This window comes from Tachyglossus aculeatus, chromosome 9, assembly GCF_015852505.1.
Source record: "Tachyglossus aculeatus isolate mTacAcu1 chromosome 9, mTacAcu1.pri, whole genome shotgun sequence".
In the NCBI taxonomy this organism is placed as follows: Eukaryota; Metazoa; Chordata; class Mammalia; order Monotremata; family Tachyglossidae; genus Tachyglossus; species Tachyglossus aculeatus.
The window spans coordinates 49,166,261-49,187,479 of NC_052074.1; the positions used below are offsets into that span (position 1 = coordinate 49,166,261).

General features: G+C 41.1%; 1 protein-coding gene across 5 annotated transcripts in view; it reads left to right on the plus strand.

Moving 5' to 3' along the window:
- SLC4A10 (solute carrier family 4 member 10) overlaps window positions 1-21,219 on the plus strand; it is a 223,203-nt gene that overhangs the window by 189,705 nt on the left and 12,279 nt on the right. For all 5 annotated transcript variants that reach the window (XM_038750972.1, XM_038750973.1, XM_038750974.1 and 2 more), the window contains 7 exons: window positions 868-1,029; window positions 1,982-2,095; window positions 5,500-5,661; window positions 11,130-11,381; window positions 12,287-12,355; window positions 15,240-15,413; window positions 17,604-17,726. In XM_038750972.1, the coding sequence (XP_038606900.1) occupies window positions 868-1,029; window positions 1,982-2,095; window positions 5,500-5,661; window positions 11,130-11,381; window positions 12,287-12,355; window positions 15,240-15,413; window positions 17,604-17,726 (1,056 nt within the window). The remainder of the gene's footprint in view (window positions 1-867; window positions 1,030-1,981; window positions 2,096-5,499; window positions 5,662-11,129; window positions 11,382-12,286; window positions 12,356-15,239; window positions 15,414-17,603; window positions 17,727-21,219) is intronic.

Genomic DNA, 21,219 nt, shown 5'->3' on the forward strand with positions numbered 1-21,219 from the left:
CTGGCTTATTCTTCTTTCTTTCTGTTTGCACGTCTTCTCATACTCATGAATATTCATATGCTGCTGTCATACTGCCTTATAGGTGTGAGAGAGGTGTATCCTCGAATGACTTCTCAAATCAATCAGTGCTCTCTTGAGCACTTTAATGAGTGCTAAAGCACTGTCCTAAGCACCTGGGAGTGTTCAACAGAATCAATCAATCAATCGTATTTATTGAGCGCTTACTGTGTGCAGAGCACTGTACTAAGCGCTTGGGAAGTACAAGTTGGCAACATATAGAGACAGTCCCTACCCAACAGTGGGCTCACAGTCTAGAAGGGGGAGACAGAGAACGAAACCAAACATACTAACAAAATAAAATAAATAGAATAGATATGTGCAAGTAAAATAAATAAATAAATAAATAACAGAAGCAAAAACTCCTGTCCTCAAGAAGCATATAATCTGATGTTTACCTGGGTTTAATAATAATTGTGGTCTCTGTTACGCGCTAAACATGTGCCAACCACTGTAGAAGCGCTGGGATAGATAAAAGATGAGTCGGACACAGTCCTTGTCCCTCGTTGGGCTCAGTACTGATTCCATTTTGTTCATCTTGTTTCAACTCCCAGAAGGGAATATAGAACCCAATGATAAACCCAGAAGATTGCTGCAAGGCCACTGATTCCTCCTGGCTTCATTTTTTGCGCCCATTAGAAAATAGCTTTTCTTCATCTCGTTCTGAGCACTAATACTAAGATTCATAAGGCATTTTGATATTTGTACCAAGAAGCATTTGCCATAAGAATCCTTATCAAGATATGTTGGGCGTAGGCGTTGATGAGAGGTGCTTCAATTCCCTGTGTGTTTTTACGTTCCCTTTGGCAGGATTGCAAGTTATTGCATGGCGAGTACATTGGCAGAGCCTGTGGGCATCACGGCCCATATGTCCCAGACGTTCTGTTTTGGTCCGTGATCCTGTTCTTCTCTACGGTGACACTCTCATCCATGCTGAAGCAGTTCAAGACTAGCCGATATTTCCCAACAAAGGTAGCCGGGCCACGTTTCATTACAAAATGTAGACATTCAATGAACACTGGAGCTGTATATCTCGGTGCTATCCAAGGAAGAATAGTTGAGCTCAGCATTGGAGCGAGTTGCCCCCACCAGAGCCGTGAGTAGAAGCAGGGATTGTACCCGGGGACGTTGGATCGCTGGGACATTGCACTCCCATCAGAGCTGTCATCTTCTAGGATCCCACTTGAACATCCCTCCCACCAAAAAAGGTTGCTACCAGCATCACCCTAGATTAATACTAAGGATTGAGCTAGAATTAGTCTTTCTGTAGCCTGTATAGGCTTTTTATATTCATAGCAAAGGACAATTTTTGAGTGTACAAAATGCAGTCAGGATTGGGGGTCCCACATTAACCTTTTCAGGCCCTCAAGTCCCCAGGGGTTAATGACACTTGTTAACAGTGGTGTTGACATGTCAGAAAGTTAGTTTAGTTTAGGAGACAAAGGTTGGACTATGGTAATTTTATAATAATTTTAAGATAATATCCCTGAGCAGCTATAATGTCAAGGGGAAACCCTGGCACTGCAGATAGGCCTGATTCCAATGTCCACAATCCTTTTTTGACGTACATATTTGGAAGCTTAAATGTGTAAATAACCATCATTGCAGCTATGCTCCAACAGCTGCTAATTGTCTAAATATTTGATCCTGCGAACTCTGGACACGTGTATCGGCCTGTGTCTTTGGGAAAACTCTGCATTCAGGTTTGGCCACAACAGGATTTTGGAATGTAACATTCTCACACATTTGCTCCACTTTTCATCACCCTGTATGTATTGAATTGAGCCCTTATCATTGTAACTCTGTGGCACTGAGCCATAAGGAAGATTAATTCTGTGAGCCAGGAATATTGATTGCCCTTTCTTTGTGTGGCTACATTTTTTAAATTCTCTGTACCAAATAATGTATTGTTTAATATTTATAGGTGCGGTCTATAGTGAGTGACTTTGCTGTCTTTCTTACCATTCTGTCCATGGTTCTAATTGACTATGCCATTGGGATTCCATCTCCAAAGCTGCAAGTTCCAAGTGTTTTCAAGGTAAGTAATCCTATAGTGTTTATTAAATGCTTAATAGGTGCTAAGTGTTTAGGTAGATACTAAGTGCTGTACTAAGAACACAGTCACAGTCTGTCTTGATGTTTGAATTGTCTATCTGAGATACTTTATCTCACTGCTCTCTTGCACGATTAAAAAAAAACTTAATCATGGGGTTGCCAATTTACAAGCCTATCAAAAATTGGCTGCTGGTTGCCTCTTTAATTAAATTTCTAAAAATTTTCTAATCATGGACATCTTGGACCTCCGTGTAGAAGCACCTCCTTATCAACAGTTCTTCTGTGCCCATGGACTAATGTTTGTTTCCTTAAGGCAAGAAAACCTGCTTGCTTTCCTCTGCACGCCCACTCTTTCCTTTCACTGCCTGAGCCTTTGCTTGTGCCATTTCCCCCCACCCTGGAGTGACCTTCTACCTCCTTAACTCTGAGTCATATGGTGCCCATTGCAGTTCAGAACACTGCTCAAGAATCCTCTGTGAAGCCTTACCTTTAGTCAACTCTTCACAGTTGATGTTGTTCAAGTTTCGTCCATTGAGTCAGTATATGAGTACCCATCATGTACAGAACAGTGTGCTGGCCCACTGGAGGACTGAAAATGTGAAAATATCGCATGACCTCTTCAACGCTGTCCACCACCTGACCCCGTCATACTATCTGCTCCCCTCTGCTATTCCTCATGTTGCTGTCTTCATTCCTTACCAGCCAATCTTTTATTTCACGTTTGACTCTCCTGCCTATGTCCCCATGTTCATGATGTTCACTCCAGCTGAGAACCTCTTCCTTTTTCACATCAGACACACCACGACTCTTCTCACATTCAAACCCCTCCTTAATTCCCACCTCCTACAACAAGCTTTCTCGGATTCATTTCCCTATGCACTGAGCCATCTTATCATTTCAACCAACTCTTGCAATCACAAAATTATTTACACCTCCCTTAGTACTCCTGTATCTATGCCCGCTTTCTTTTTGACCTCTCTAGTTGTAAATATTTTCCCTTTTGCCTACCTTGTTAGAACATAAGGTCCTTGTGTGCAGGAAAATTTCCTTTTTTATTTTGTACTTCCCAAGCACCGAGTCCAGTTCACCACACTAAATGGGTATTCAATAAATTACTCAATTCTAATAAGGAATCTAGAATTTTCACAAATATAGAACATTCAAGAAAATGAAGTTATACAGTAGTGTTCCAGAAAGCTAAATAAAGATGATTAGTTCTGGGACAAGACATATTAATATACAATTCATTAAAGTAAACAAAGACTTGGAGTGACAGTGGTGATTGGAAGGCCCAGTAAGGGGAGAATTAACCTGGGAAGGACTCAGAGAGAAAGTGAATCTGGGAAAGGGAGAAAAAAGGACAACCAAAATGATCAGGATGATTGCGCAGATTCCAAATGAGAATAATGTGAAAAGATTGGGCTCTCTCAGTCTTAAAAGACAAAGGGGAAGGGAGTGTTATTTGAAGTATACCAAACTACAAAGTTTGCAGCAAAGGGAAGAAGAAATGAAGGTTTACCAAATTGAACGGCATTAGGGTGAGGGGCCAACAATCGAAGCTTGAAGATAGTAGGTGCAGAATGAATTGGTTTCATGCAGCAGGTGGGAAGTATATGGAAGTTTTTTCCACAGAAAAGGCAGGAAATCTCAAAGCTTCAAGAAAGTAAAGAAAATCTCAAATGTTACAGAAATTCATAGATGATAGTTGCATGGTAGAGAAAAAGATAAGTTTTTACGGATGGTAGTTTGAGAAGGGTTTCGATAGATTCATAGGTCCATGAATCAATCAATCAATCAATCGCATTTATTGAGCGCTTACTGTGTGCAGAGCACTGTACTAAGTGCTTGGGGAGTACAAGTCGGCAACACATAGAGACAGTACCTACCCAACAGCGGGCTCACAGTCTAGAAGGGGGAAGAGGTTATCAGGTTATATGTTGCCAACTTGTACTTCCCAAGCGCTTAGTACAGTGCTCTGCACACAGTAAGCGCTCAATAAATACGATTGATGATGATGATGATGATGAGAGAGAAAAGGTTGGTATCGCAGATAATAATAATAATAATAATGACATTTATTAAGTGCTTACTATGTGAAAAGCTCTGTTCTAAGCACTGGGAAGGTTACAAGGTGATCAGGTTGTCCCATGGGAAGCTCACGGTCTTAATCCCCATTTTACAGATGAGGTAACTGAGGCCCAGAGAAGTGAAGTGATTTGCCCAAAGTCACACAGCTGACAATGGGTGGAGCCGGCATTTGAACCCATGACCTCTGACCCCAAAGCCTGTGCTCTTTCCACTGAGCCACGCTGAATTTTTTAAGCGCTTACTATATTCCTAGGCACTGTACTGAGTGCTGGGGTGGATACAAGCAAATCAAGTTAGACACAGTCTCATTTGGTGCTCACAGTCTCAAGCCCCATTTTACACATTAGGTAACTGAGGCACAGAGAAGTAAAGTGATCTGCCTAAGGTCACACAGCAGACAAGTGGTAGAGCCAGCATTAGAACCTCATCTGTCAAATGGGGTTGAAAACTGTGAGCCCCACGTGGGACAACCTGATTTCCTTGTATCCCCCCCCAGCGCTTAGAACAGTGCTTGGCACATAGTAAGCCCTTAACAAATATCATCATTAGTATTATTATTATTATGACCTTCTGACTCCCAAGCTCATGCTCTATCTGCTACGTCGTGCTGCTCCTCTATACATTCACGACCGTAAGGATAGATATATACAGTGTGGCACATAGTAAGTGCTTAACAAATACTATAATTATTATTATATCAGTGAGAGCAATCATGTCATTGTTCCTTCAAAAATTCTTAATTTTCACTGTCAGAGATTGAATTCTTGACTAGATGGTCTATTATTCTGGTCCCAGTATGGCATTTCTTAGGTTCTCATGGTTAGGGGAGATCTCGAAGAGCAGTTTTTATAGGGCATTTCTTTATGATCTCTGTTTTCTCCACTTATTTATTTTAATAATTTTGTTCACCCTGCTAGACTGCAAGGCTTTTAAGGGCAGGGAATTTTGGCTTCCACTTTCTTACATAATTTCCACACTCCTCTGCAACCATGAACTACCAATAAATGATGTTGACTGCCACCTAGAAGAATAATTATCCCGCTGCATGATATTAGAAAACAAAATGTGGGGCTGGAAGGGATCTTTTTGGGTCTTTTTAAATTAATCAGTGTCACAAAGCAAACACACACCATTTTTATGAAAAAGGTAAACTAAATGAGCTGAATGGCTTACAGGTCAGTGTGTATGAGGAATAGTATAGTGATTTATGCTCACTGGGTACTAAAGAAAGTGTTTAATACCATTTACAGGCAGCTTTCTCCCCAGTGACTAACCCTGTTTGCTCTTCCATTCGTGTAGCCTACCAGAGATGACCGTGGATGGTTTGTTACCCCTTTGGGTCCAAATCCTTGGTGGACTGTAATAGCTGCTATAATTCCAGCTTTGCTTTGTACTATTCTCATCTTTATGGACCAACAGATCACAGCTGTTATTATCAACAGGAAAGAACACAAACTAAAGGTATGCCTCCCCCCTGCATTCTAATTTTGTCATAATCCAAGCATTATTGCTCCTTAGACCGCTTAGAGGGATCGACTCAGAAAGCATCATTTTCCCATCAGCTGCGACCTGTCCCGATGATTGGGAGACTAGGTTTGATAGTTGGAGTATAATTTCTGAATCCTTTAAGCAGAAATGTACTGTTTCACTGAGTTATTAGCACTTGACTTCAGGTAAAAAAAAAAAAAATTGACTTCTAGGAAAAAGCTTACTAAAGCCAATTTCAAAATACTTAATGTCTTCAAGATGGATTTGGAGCCACTTTCTCTAGTAAAAAGAATGGAATTATAGAATTTTGCAGAGTAATCTTGAATCTTTAAGCTTGAGTCTTTTAGCACATATCTGTTTGAGTTGTGGTAAAATAGCCTTTTTTCCCTATAGTCATGTACCACATCCTGTACAAGCAAAGTAAAGCCCAACAGCAGTTCATCTGAAGCATGTATATATTTTTCCTAATGTTAAACATTTCAGCAATTTTTTTGATAAAACCGAGGGCAATTTCCTGATTACGATCCTAAATATAATCCTGCAACAGTGAAAACTCAAAATTTTTCAGCTGATATGCAATTAATTACAAGGTTCTTTGTATAAAAGCTATAGTTTCCACTTACACATGGTAAGCGGCAATCAATAAAAGTGAGTATATTAAGACAAAATTAACACAATCCTGGTAAAAACAGAGCAAGCACTAACTTGTTTTTGTTCCTGCAATCTGGCCAGATTCCAGTTATATTTACATAGCTACCCTGGATATCTAGATGCATTTTTTCTGTGCTTTCAAAGTAATTGAAATCTTGTCATGTACTTTATGATATTCCGTATTTGTGCTGGGGAGAAAAAAGGAGAATTTTTGGCTGAACCATTTGATGTGCAGCAGTTGGGGCATTAGCAGAGAGAGCTAGACATTAGTGCTAAATGACACTCTTTAGATGTGGGAAAGTGTTTACGTGAGGTCAGGGGGTGATTAGGAGTGGAGACGTTGGACCCCATGCCTGCTGGTCTCTGAGCACCCTCCTGTGGAGATAAAGATTTATAAGACCTATTTTCTTTTTGCTTTTACTCCCATGAATGGTTCCCGACTTATCGTGCCAGGTTAATTTTTAGGCAGAAGCAAACGAGAATAGAGGCTTCAATGAAAATTTCATTTTGTCAGCCCTCAAAACATCTGGATTGAGATCTTGAAAATGAGGGCTCAAACTGCAAATCAGTAATGAGACCCATATCCAAACAATTTTCATTGCTTCCTATTTCAGCCTTATGTCTGTCTTCCCTCCTTACTTAGACTGTGAGCCCCATGTGGGACAGGGGCTATGTCCCACATGAATATCTTGTGTCTACCTCAGTGTTTAGCACAGTGCTTGGCACGTAGTAAGCCCTTAACAAACACCACAATTGTTACTATTATTTTGCCCAATAGCATCTCATTCTTCCATCTAGGGAATTTGTTCCAAACTAGCCTGAAAGACTGACAGGCATAGGTTGTCTTCATCCAGAAAGCTGGGTTTTTCTCTCCCTCACTCAAAATTCACATGCCCCACTCATTATTTCTGCCTTTCCCCCAGTTTTGGACTGTGCACTTAACCTCGGCTTCACTGAATCACCACTCTCCCCTCTTTCGAAACCCTCTTAAAAAGGCACTAATCCCCCGATTAACACATCCTCTTTCTGGCCATTTCATCCCATTGGCACTATTTATCCATTTATTTGTTATGGATTCATGTATTCACCTGAAGCTGTACTTTACTTGATTATGGCCTATTTGCCAATTTATGTCTGTAGTCATCATTTGATTGTCGAGGACAGGGAACACACCTTAGTTCTTTTTTTGTGTGTTTCCCAAGTGCCCAGTCACAGCTCCTGCACACAGAGGTCCTCAACAAATCTTGTAGATGCCAATAAACCTGAGACCTCCTAATGTGCACCCTGATTGGAATATGAGTTTGCCTGATTGGCAGGCACTGGGGGTGCTGGTTGCTTCGCTTACACTCACGTGCTGCTGCCTGAGGCCATTTGCAGTGGCCAGGGAATGAGGAGCCCTGCCTGGGATGGAGGAGCAACAGATCTGAAAAACAGTCTGTCATTCAGACAGATCTGCAGCATCAGGGTTCTCTAGCGGGTTCTGTTGTCCGACTTGGGTATGTGCTTCCAAAATCATCAATTTTTTTCTGAATGGGGCAGATTCTATTCATGTTATCTAGGTGCTGAACATTAAACTTGTCCTATACAGAATCAGGGCAAAAAAGGAAATTTTTTTCAAAGGGAAAATTGCAAAAGAAAGTACTCTGTCCCATCACATAGTTGTTCTTCCTAAGCGCTTAGTACAGTGCTCTGCACGCAGTAAGCACTCAATAAATACGATTGAATGAATGAATGAACATAGCCATCATTTCACCTTACTGCTTTGCAAGACCTGCTTTGCAAGACCTGCTAGGCCACCCTGTAGTTCCTTGCAAGTCTGTTCATTAAATAACAGAGCCTTCTGCACACAGTAAGTGCTCAATAAATATGATTGAATGAATGAATGAATGAACTGGTATTTATTGAGGGCCTATTCTTTGCAGAGCACTGTATTAGGTGCTGGGGAGAGTATGATTCAGTAGAGTTCCTACCCACAAGAAAGCAACATAGCCTAATGGAAGGGAGTCAGAAGACCTGGGTTGTAATTCTGGCTCTGCCAATTGCTTGCTGTGTGACCTTGGGAAACTCACTTAACTTCTCTGTGCCTCCGTTCTCTTCTCCCTTCTACTAGAACTGTGAGTCACATGCAGGACAGGGACTTTGTCCAACTTTAACTTGTATCTACCCCGACACTTAGAATGGTGTTTGACACAGAGTAAGCGCTTAACAAATACCATTTTAAAAAGGGGGCTTGGAATCTAGTAGCGTACAGCACTAATTAAGGGACACTGAAGAAAGAGCCTTCCTATTCACTATTTCTTTCTCTCTCTCTCTCTCTCTCTCTCTCTCTCTCTCTCTCTCTCTCTCTCTCTCTCTCTCTCTCTCTCTCCACCTTCTGCCTTTGCAGTAGTGCTGTTTTTCTCCTCTGTTGTTGTTTCCATGAGGATGGGACCTATATACCTCTTCCTCCTTAGAGCGGGAGTGCCCGGGGTTGTTGATAAAGCCTCGCTGAATTGCTCTAGGAGGATTTCTCCTTGGATGCGTGCAGATGGAACAAGGACAGATAGATCACCTTTGAGGAAAGCCTGGTCACAGTCCAATCTCAGGCTTTTCTCCATGTATGGGCAGACAGTTAAGGCTTCTTCTGCCACAGATTTAATCAACAACAAAACCATCCCAGATCACTCTAGCAAACACATGCATTTGAAACATTGCCCTGGCACTACATTCCCTTGATGATTATGGCATTTGATAGGTTCTTTTTTGCCCTCTCTGTCAGCCTGGTTCTTCATGTCAATCTCTAGTCTTTCATGTGGTGTACTTGACAGATGCAGGAAATTGCTGCCAAGCTTTGGAATGAATTTTTTCAGCAGTGGCATCTGGGTATCAGATGGTTCTTCTGGCTGGCCTCTTGTCTTGCTGCATGTTGGTTTGAGTGGGGTCTGGTGTAGCATCACCTGTTGCTAAGCTCCCTTTTCCTTCCATATGTCCATTTCCTCTGATTCATGTGTGGATAGGAGAAGCCGCTCTCTGGCCTTTCCTGTGTTTGACAATAAATTCCACAGCAATGTATCAGAAGGACCAGAGGTCTCTCTTATGCTTGAGAAGACCAATATTTGCCTTTAACTGGCAATCCATAAGCTACTATTTTGTCACCAAGTCCAGGCCTGTAAGGCATGCCTTAAATGAAAGGCAAGGGAAAAAGGATTTTGAGTTTGGATGAATTGCTGGAGTGGTTCATTTCCTTTCTTGTGTTTCAAATCCAATGTTCTCATCAGTGCAAAATAGTTGGATGAAATTCTGTTTTAATAGGTTCTTTGTGTGCTTTCATTTGAGAAAGTCAGACATCTAATTTGAGAAAGAAAATCATTTTTTCCTCAAAGAACTGCCTTGATGGTTTTTAACAATAGTGCCCCCCACCCCCTTCCCATCTAGTTTGAATCAGAAAAGACTCTAATGTGCTTTTGATCCATTAGACTTAGTTCTTCAATGGCAGGACCTCCAGACCCTTAATGCCAAGAAACGCTTGGGGCTCAGTAAGTACTGCCGGCTGGCTGTCGACAAGCAGGATCTATTCACCAACACAAGGAGAGTATGCCTTTAGGCTGTCGAGTCAAACTGGGCACAGTTGGCAAATGCAGTCAAGCTCCCCAAATGCCACTTGGAATTCCTATTCATGACAAAAATGGAAACCGGCATATTAGCAGGTTCGGGGGGTTTATGGTTTAACATCAAAGCAGATCCTTCTTATCACTGGCTATACTTTAGACCAGGAAAGAGGTGCAGGTTGACATTCCTTCAACAGAAAGGCATTTGGGAAAGTCAAGCCTTGGGCTCCCTGTATCCTGCCACCTGCAAGTGGCTCTTAAAGTCATCATGGCAACAGACGTTCCCAGTAGAGCTGCGTCTGCGTCGAGTGCCCCGAAACTACAGATAAAATCTCTCTAATCGTGCTTGCTCCTTTTCAGCTGATCCATATCAAACTCGCGACTTGACTGTTGCTCTGAACAAGATGGATCCCTTTTCCCTTTTTATTTTGACATTTTATTTCATGAGTTTACTGCTGGTGAAAGGTGTTAGAGGGCCATACCTGAATCCCAATTTATAGACCCATCTGAGGCGACAACATGCAGCTTTCTCTCACAGCCCTTGCCATGTCCTCAGGGTCTTGATGGTCTTTTTCCCAGCCTTGTATCACTTTGCCCTTCAGCTCTCAGTACCAACGGCGGTGAACTTCCAAGAATGTTGGGGCAGAAGGCAAGGCTTTCAATTCCCAGGGCATGAAGTGATCTTATGATGATGTGGTTCAGGGATTGCATACTGTAGCTGCCCATGACTAATGTTGATGATGGCACAAATGCTATAATAACCTGGGTTCTGACAACAAAGGACAACATTTCCAGACACTCAGCCTGGAACATATTTGTAATGGGAAGAATGCCCTTTGGAAAGGTATGAGCTTTTGTTATTGATCCTCACCTCAAATCATGGCACCTCTCTAAGTACAAAATGACCCCTAACTATGTCATATGTTGCCTACAAGCCTGATACCTAGGTGTGACTTAAGGGAACTTTAGTCCAATCCCTGCAAAGTAGTTAAAGTTAGTCACAGATCGTGAGCCCCTTGAGGGACAGTGTCCGTGGCTAATGCCCACCACCTTTCTAACTCTTTCCCAGTGCTTAGTACAGAGCTCTGCGCACAGCAGGCACTTAATAAATGCTTTTACCAGTCACCTGGTTGCCCTGCTAATGGTTTTGCTGTATATATTTCACATATCCCATGCACGTTTGTTTTTCTCCCTTGCAAACAGAAAGGATGCGGGTACCATCTGGACCTGCTCATGGTGGCGGTCATGCTAGGTGTGTGTTCCATTATGGGACTCCCGTGGTTTGTCGCGGCTACTGTCCTGTCCATCACTCACGTGAACAGCCTGAAGCTGGAATCAGAATGCTCTGCTCCTGGAGAACAACCCAAATTTCTTGGCATACGGGAGCAAAGGGTGACCGGGCTCATGATTTTTGTCCTTATGGGCTCATCTGTCTTTATGACCAGCGTTCTCAAGGTAAATTATATTTTCTTTTCTGGTTGCAAAGACATTCTGTGTCATAGAATTATAGTATTTGTTTTTAAGGAGCAGAGACTATGTTGTTTTGCACTTTCTTAATTATTTCCTGGTAGGTAAGTCAAACCAATAAGATGTGTTTTCTTCCTTAAACAACTTCCTTCATATGCTTCAATAATATATTCCTTTTTATTTAAGCTATTGCTCCTGATCCACATCCATAGCATGTATGCTTAATTTAGAAAAGTGGGATAGATTTTATAATTACATGTGCAACCAATTTGCTTTCAATCTAATGTCAAAACTTTGATCAATATATTGATGAAAGGGAGTGTCTGGGTTTTTGATGGCCATTGTTGATTTCTTTTTGTTTAAAAAAAAATGAAGGTTCCTGAATTCTCTGCAGGTTCTGGTTCAAATGAAATTAAATGTCTATTTTCTTCTCAGCAGGCAGACATAATTCCAATTAGCATTATTGAGCCTGATACGGAAACTATCGGATGAGCAGAGACTTGTCTGTGGTCAAGTTTTTAAAGTGTTATTTTAAAGGCCCTGTCACCGTATTTCATAGGAATTTTCAGTGCCTGCATTCATTTATTTCACTTTAAAGAGGGATCTACTTTATACTGTGATTTTGAAGCCTAATTCTCATAGCAGATTTTTAAATTGTACCTTCTTTAGCTGACTATAGTATGAATAGTTTAATCGTAATTGAGCTACTTGGCCCAGGTTTGTAAATCCATCTCTCAGAATATTTTTCTATTGAACCCATATCTTTCCGAATCCAGGTGAAGCATAATTTTCATTCTGCCTTTTCTTACATTGTGTTAGAATTGGAAAATATGAAAAACATGTGAAAATGGAGGATTTGTTAGTCTGATCTGTTTTTTTTTCTGTTCATACAGTTTATCCCTATGCCAGTACTTTATGGGGTGTTTCTTTATATGGGTGCATCATCGCTAAAGGGAATTCAGGTAAATTACCTTTTATGAGAAGCATATATGGGAGTGGTTGCTTCTAGATACTCTTCAGGGTAAATTATGTTGGTGATGGGAAGCTTAGTTTATGAAATAATATCACCAGTAGAAATATCTTTTAGATGAAACATCAGAGTGCATCCCCCAACTGGTTAAAAGAGAGGCATGTACTGATGGAGAAGTGGCAGTGCAAAGCCAGCTTAATTACACATTGATGTTAGGTAAGAAGCCAGCATTTTCTTTTCTTTGTAAAACTAGGTCCTCTGCACCTGTGTTACCTTGTAGGGGAAGAGGAAGGGAAACTCTCCTCAACTAATGGTGAGGAAAAGCTGCTGGAGCTTTGTAAGAAGACAGCACTGCCTAAACTGTAAATGCTGAAAGTAGGGTAAATTTTCAGGAAAGTAGGGAATTGGAAATTGGGGAGACACAAAAGTAAGGGAGATTAACACACCTCCTCATCTCCTTTCCCAATCATTCACTGGGAAAGTGCAAACAACAACTAAGGAGGGCCCTTCTAGAATTAGAGAAGTTGGAAAGGCCTCAAGGTAATCTGGTCCAGCCCCCTTGCCTCCAGATGAATAATTAAACCATCAAGATCTCCAAGAACGGAGATTCCACAGCCTTCCTTGAGGATGACAAAATAACTGGAAAAGCCATTGTTGGATTAGACCAATTGAGAGCTGCTTTCATTTCAAAAAAATATTAGCTCATAAAGTACAGAAGGGGACATTACGGTCCTTGGCACATAACTGACTGTTACAACTGATCAAAAGTTTTTAGGTTTTCCTTGTGGGGTAATTTAGATCGTAAAACTTCCTAATGGAATCTGTCTGTTCAGTCATGGGTTTATTGATAGGGTGATAGTTGAGAAATATCCCGGCTCTGCCACTTGTATGCTCTGTGACCTTAGGCAAGTCACTTTACTTCTCTGTGCCTCAGTTACCTCATTTGTAAAGTGAGGGGTTGAGACTGTGAGCTCCACATGGAATAGGGACTGTGTCCAACCCGATTTGCTGGTATCTACCCCAGCGCTTAGTACAGTGCTGACTGGTTAGGCAAGCCAATGCCCAAAGATGAGTGCATAGACAGGTTTTGTTTGTTTCATGTTTTGCCTTTGGCAAAAATTCTACTGGTATTAATTTCAATTCCAAGTGAAAAGGATTTAATATTAGGCCCCAGGCTCCCAGAAATACAGCAACAGAAGTTTAAGAAACAAAGGAAGATCATTCATTTTGATAGGTTTCACCATTTTTTTTTCTTGATTCTATTCCAGTGATTGTGAGCCCACTAGGTTTAGAATAAAATGGAAAATATTAGGTGTTACAGTATGGATTTTCCTGATAGCAAATGAAAGTCTTCATTCAGACTCCTTTGGGGAGCATCTAGTGTGCTTCAACTAACAGTGGATATAATTCAGAACAGGGTTTTGCAGAGAGGCTCCAGAGGAAATGGAAGTGAAGTCACCTCTCCTCAGAAATTTTGATATCAACATTTTTGGAGAACGAAATTAAGAAAAAATCATAGGTGCAAAATATAAATGTAAATTAGAATTTTAAAAAAATCACTGTTACTGTGTTACTGCCAGTGCTGAATATCACTGTTCCCTAGATGTAATGCTACGTTTATCTTGCCAGCCTTTTAGGCAGGCTTCTTTCTCTGAAAGGTGTCAGAAACTTGCTTTGTTCCCTAAAAATACCTACCTCCTGCAATCAGATAGGCGGATAATCACTTCTTATTTACTCCAACACTTTCAAAATCCAATAGAAGTGAAGTGGACCATTTAAATTATAATAATTCCAACACCCCTTCAGATATATAGTATAGTTACTCTAATGACTAGAGCAAAGGAATTTTTTTTTCTAGGAAAATCAACTTTATAAGAAAGGAGGATGTATACACGGGAGCAGTCATTCAATATGGTATTTATCAAGTGCTTACTGTATGTAGAGCACTGTTACTAAAGCAACTAAGCACTCAGGAGAGTACAGTAGATTAGTAGACCTGATCCCTCCTTTCAAGGAGATTACATTCTTGTGATCAAGTGAGAATCCAAGAAGCCTTCCCTGATTAAGCCTTCTTTTCACCTGCTCCCTTCCCTGCCACACTGTCTATGCACTTGGATCTCTGACCTTTGGGTATTTGGTATTCGACCCACCCTAAACCCCACAGCACTTACGTATATACCTATAAATTATTTATTATAACTCCTAATAATAATTATTATCATTATTATGGTATTTTTTAGCACCTACTATGTGCCAAACACTATTCTAAGCACTGGAGTAGATACAAAATAATCAGGCTGTCCCACATGGGGCTCACAGTCTTAATCCCCATTTTACAGATGAGGTAACTCAGGCACAGAGAAGTTAAGTGACTTGCCCAAAGTCACACAGCTGAAAAGCAGTGAAGCTGGGATGTCTGGCTCCCCATCTAGACTGTCACCTCGTTATGGGCAGGGAACATGTCTACCAACTCCACTGTATTTTACCCGCCCACCCCCAAGTACTCTCCTTTTGACTGTGAACTCGTCATGGGCAGGAATGTGTCTATTTGTTATATTGTACTCTCCCAAGTGCTTAGTACAATGCTTTGCACGCAGTAAGCACTCAATAAATACAATTGAATGAATGCTTAGTGCAGTGCTCTGCTCACAGTAAGTGCTCAATAAATACCATTGATGATGATGATTTGTTTTTCTCTCCCTACACTGTTCTTATAGACTCCATTTTCCTAGACCCAGGGGTGATTTTACTGTGCTTCTAAGGTGTGAAAATTTTGTGGGTTTGGAACTGCACCCTGAAAGCTTTTTGCTATTGTATTGCTTTCATTTTTCACTCTTCTTAAAACAAACAAACAAACATTTGATTTTCTTTCACAGCTCTTTGACAGACTAAAGCTTTTCTGGATGCCAGCAAAACATCAGCCCGACTTTATATACCTTCGGCATGTACCACTTCGAAAAGTCCATCTCTTCACCATTATTCAGATAAGCTGCCTTGGTCTCCTGTGGATAATCAAAGTTTCCAGAGCCGCTATTGTCTTTCCCATGATGGTAGGGAAACATTCTTTCTTCCATCTAGGGGCTGTCTTCTGTCACCTATTCTGATGCAACCTTAATTATCCATGGCTGATTTTACCAACTGGGGGAATTTTCCAGCTCTTTGCCCCTCTTCTACCTCCCTTTTGGTCATGGTAGTTGTCAATAACATATCCTCAAGAGAGTATGCTGGCATAATAATAGAGGGAATTCAAATTGGCCAATATGTGTACTTATGAACACCTGCAGTAAGAGTTTTAGTTGTATCAGTCAGTGGTACTTTCTGAACGCTTACTGCGTGTAAGGCACTGTATTAAGCACTTGAGAGAGTATAATACAAAAAGCTGGTAGACATGATCCCTGCCCACAAAGAACTTGCAATCTAGTAGGAAAGACAGATATTGAAATAAATTACAGCTACTGAAATAAATTGTGTACTTACGTGCTGTGAGGCTGGGGGAGGGATGAATATCAAAGTGCTTAAAGGTATACAGACCTAAGTGCAAAGAAAATGCAGAAGGGAGAAATCAAATGTAATAATATTGAACAGGTGCCTACTTTGTGCAGTACACTGTGTCAAGGACAGGGGAAAAAATACACATGTGAAAATTAGATAAAGTCTTTGGTCCCCCAAGGTATTTTTCACTGTTCCTCACCAAGTGCCTGTTTAGTGCTAAAGATCTGAGCCCCCTGCATCATCTGATTCATCCCTCTCTCACCTCTAGGATAGAGCACCCTGCGCTTACTTCCAGCTCTTCTGCTGCTCTGTATTGCTCTGCCTTCAATCAGTCAGTCTGAACTATTTACTGAAGCACCAACTGAGTGCAGAACACTATTCCAAGTGCCTGGGCGAGTAGACTAGCATTAGAAGACATGATCCTCAAGAATCTCACAGTCCAACTGGGGAAAGCCTAGGCTTAGTCTCCAAATAGAAGCACAATCACTGCAATAACTTGGGGTTCAGAGGAGAGATGAGGCCAGGAAATAACAATGGCCTTGGCATCCTCCCCACCTCACTTATCAGTCAGTGATATTTATTGAACAATTACTGTGCGCAGAGCACTGCACTAGGTGCTTGGGAAACTACACTACAGTAGAGCTGACAGACACAGTCCCAGCCCAAAAGGAGCTTACAGTCTTATTTGCACTGACCAGAACCTCAGCCACTCTGTCTAAGCTGCCCTGCCAGGAGGTGAGGGGAAAAAGGGGGCAAAACCTCCCACCAGCCCCCTTGATCCGTCACCCCCTTTCCTCGACCCCCACCCACCACCTCTTTTTCCTGTGGAATGGTGGCCCTTGTTAAGCTAATAGAAGTCTGACAATGTCTCAGCATGAGAGAGGCAGTGAAGCCAGAGAAATTCCCATTGCCTCTGCTGCAACCCAATGAGAAAAAAGAGGGATGGAGAGACAGAAGAAGGGAAGGAGGAGGGAGGGGGATAAATGATAAATTGGATGTCTGGGATGTCCAGAGGAGTGATCTGTGTTCAATCAACACTGCACTGCACTGCAACACTGCAGGGAAGATACAGCACTGTAACATCACTTAGTTTTTAGGTAAATTGAGTCACTGACTGAAGTTTTAAGCCTAAAGTTGGTGACTTGTACAGTGAGACCACAGTCATTTTACTTGGAGTTTTTAAAACATTTTCTCCGGAGACCATTATTCTTAAGTAACTGTTCAACTGGTTAAATTTATTATTTCATTTTTCTAAAGAGACATCATTGCCAGATCAGAGTCTGTAACCCTCCCTGCCCCCACCATTCTTGGCCCCCTCTGTCCTTGTCTGAGGTTTTTGGCGTATTAGCACAGATGAATATTCGTTGATTCTCATACTAATTCTATGTAATGCTAGAGTAAACCTTTCATAATAGTAATGAGAGGTTGGTAATTTACCAAAGCTGTAATTATTGTCACACAAAAAAACATGAATTTTTAGAAGGCTTTTCCCCCCAGTAAAAATTAGCTCCTCCACAATGAGGTCTACAAGGTATATCCCCAAATCTTGCTTTTGCTCTCGACAGCCTCAACCTTTAAGCAAGCTAGTATTCCATGCGGAACGTGCTGGCTCTGGATATATGTTGTTGCTATATATGTAGACCTCAACCAAAATAAAGTCCTGAATCTAATTTGACATGGTGCTAGTAAACAAGTCTGCTTCCAGCTACTTTTGCTAGCTTCACTATCTTTAAAACTGACTCCCGCAGGTGTTAGCCCTGGTGTTCGTAAGAAAACTGATGGATTTATTCTTTACCAAACGGGAATTGAGTTGGCTGGATGATTTGATGCCTGAGAGCAAGAAAAAGAAACTGGAAGATGCTGAAAAAGAGGTAGGTTAGGGGGAAGCCCCATTTTTCTTTTCAAATGCTAATCTCCTAATTAGTGATGAAATCCTGCCCACAAAGATTTCTACCTCAGGCAGTGGCCATGTTAACCCTGAGAGCTTGGATAGATACAGCATCTGCTTATGTGGATGCCTAATTGCTACATTTTACCTTATTCCTTATTCTACCTTAGTCCTCTCAAATGATTGGGTGCAGTGAAACATTTGAAATCTGAAAATGGGAAGTTAGCAGAAAAGATATGAGCTAATGTCCTGCCCTAAGGTGGATTAGGAGAGCCAACCTAGCCTAGTAGAAAGGACACTAGAGAGTCAGGAGGCCTTGCTTTGCCACTTGTTTGCTTTTGTGGCCTTAGGAAAGTCATCTAACTTCCCTTTGCCTCAGTTCCCTCATCTGTATGATGGGGATGAAACTCGTTTTGGGCAGAGAATGTCACTGTTTATTGTTGAACCGTACTTTCCCAAGCGCTTAGTTCAGTGCTCTGCACACAGTAAGTGCTCAATAAATATGATTGAATGAATGAATGAAATAGCTGTTCTCCCTCCCTTTTAGACGGAGTCCCATTTGGGGCAGAGACTGTGTCCAATTTGCTTATTTTGTCTATGTCTCAGTGCTTAGCATATAAGAACTTGACAAATACCATTATTAGAACTATTTCTGCATCTTAGAAGCAAAGGAACATCAAAGGACATGAATTGCTCCTCAGAGACCTTGAGTAGAATAGCAGGTAACATTTTGCAGACCTCAGAAGTTGAGGACTCTTTCCAAAGTGGAGAAGCGTTACCTGAAGCCTGTTCTGCTTTTAGTGAGGAAAGAGGCTAGGAGACTAGGAGACTTTTCTCAGGAGTTTTGGTGCATAGATCCACCCCATCCCGTTGTATGAGTTAAAGATAACATCATTTGTCATCACACCCACACTTCATCATGGTTATTGTCTCCTGAAGTGGTTGTTTATAGGGGTTTTGTCATTTCTGAGATGTTTGAGCTACTACTAAACTCTTTAACTGTCAAAAACTAGGAAGCCTGAAAATGGCAAAAATTAACCAGTAATCAAACTTCTGACAAATTGATGAATCACGTACATTTTGAAGTAGAAACAATCTGTATGATAATAGACATGGATTTAATATTTGGAAGAAAATATTTGGCTAAAAGACCGTAAATGTACCCCGTTCACTCCCCTGCCCAGGCAGATTCCACTCTGGCCATCCTTACATAGTGCCGGAGGACTCTACCAGAGTAGTTAGTACCACTCACATGATCCCTCCTCGCATTTTTCCTCTCTTAGATCTCAAAATCTTGTTTTTATCCCCGAGTTTAGCACATAATAAGCACTTAATAAATGCCATTATTGTTTTTGTTATTAGGAGAGGGTTGATACGGCTAGCAGCAGTGGCCTGCTGGGGTGACACTCCAGTGCTTTCATTCAGCTCTTTGCCTAGTGCTTGGCCAAAGCAGAAGCTTATCAAATTCTTCAATAATCATTATTATTTTATTAATAATAACTCATACTCTTTCTGAGCCAAAAAATAACAGTGGTCAGGAAGGTCTGAAAGGTGTGCAATAGGGGGTCTCTTCAGATTTGTTCATTTAAATTCTGACACCCCCAACTATAGGGTTTTATCATTATCAGGGAGATACAATGAGTATTATGTTGAATCCTTTGACTGAGAATTGTAAAAATTAAGATTCTCTGTCGGGAAACTTAACCTGAGATTCCTTTTAAGGGATTAATTTAGTTATACAATTCTCCTCTCCAGATAGTTATTTAAGAAAAGCAAATAGTAATGAAAGATTAAATTTTCGCAAAATAGGGTCCAGGATTAAATGAATCCCAAAATTTAATTCAAATAATAATACAAAGTCACACCTACCTTGAGTCACACCTAACATTTGCTCCCAATCCAACTTTCTGGTTGACTGCACTTTGGAAGTGGCTTTTTAATTGGGTTTCATACTACAAAAATTCTTGCATAATCAGAATCTACTAATGCCTAATGTACTTGCTCCCTGAGTAGAAATTGAGCACCTTTGGAAGCTGCACAAATTATTTCAGACCTTGAAGTGTGCTATTCAAAACACTAAAGCAGTCATAAAAAGAGTCCTATTTTTCTTATTCTCTGGTTCTGAAATAGGAGGTAAGGGGTTATCTCAATCACTATCCACACAGAACCACTCTGGAGGTTATTCCCCTTTTTCCCTGGCTTCCTTTCAAACTCTGCTCCATGACTAATTGGGCACCACCCCCTTGAAAGTTATCCCCATTCTACTACTTCACAAAACCTTCCTAGTGAAGAAGTTTTCGCTACTCTTCTCTCCTATCATGTACAGTTTCTGTCACACAAAAGGACTCTCACTGAAACTTGTCTCTAGCAGAAACATCCCTTCAAGATTATTCAGTTGTGTTAGTTGTGTAAACCTTTTGTTGTGGTGCTGTTTTGTTTGCAGGGCCTCAAGCTCTGTGTCCTTTCGTTGGTGGATAACCAACTACTGCACCTCATAAAGTCAAATGCCCAATCTTATAGTTTGATCGTGGTGGTGACTGATTTTATGACCAAACGACACTTGGCCAGAGGATCTGGTCTGTTTTCTGATGGAGGAAAAAATTACCGATTTGGCTTTGCCTATCATATTTGGAGTTTTCAATCCAAATTATAGCTATGTCACACTAGGAGCAACCTGGGGCTGTTGGACAAATCGCATCAAGGCTGTGGGTGTTACCAAAAAATCAGAGCCCCACTATAGGAAACCATTCCATCCAACAAACCACTTGGGGAGTTCAAGCACTTAGTGCAGTGCTAAATGCTTAGTACAGTTTAACTTGTCTCTACCCCAGCTCTTAGAACAGTTTCTTACCTATATTGAGTGCTTAACAATTACCATAATCATTATTATTGTTACTACGGTGCTCGGCGCACAGTAAGCATGCAATAAATGCCATTAATTGATATACGCAAGAACGTATGCATAGAAACCCCATGAATGAAGACTAGCTGGTGACCCTGCACTGAAATGTTTTGCCAAAAAAACCTGAACAAGATGCTGTAGCAATGCTTTTGACATGCAGAGGAGAAAAATTGGGCAAAAATATTTGCTGGTGCTAAGAGTGTGAAATACTTCTATCATTTGCTTATCTTCAACCTGGCAAAAAGATTATGGAATTTTTGTTTCTCATAAGCTTATTGAATGATGCAGAGTTTAAGTAGCCCAATGAGCACAGTTTTTCTGACTTTCCTTTGTGCCCAAACCCAATATTATTGCACGGAGGTAGATCCACTCTCCAAGACAAGAAGTGCATTTCTAGACTAGCTAGAACTAATGGGGCAACTTCAAAAGCAGTCCTGCAGGATGGTTCAACCACAGACTGGTCCCTGGGACTTGAATTTCAAATGAGCTCACCTCTTCTCCCTTCGATGTATTTCAAACCATGCCCTTAATCATGCTGGGGTTTCCTGCCTGTGGCCCACTTCTGCTTCCGTAG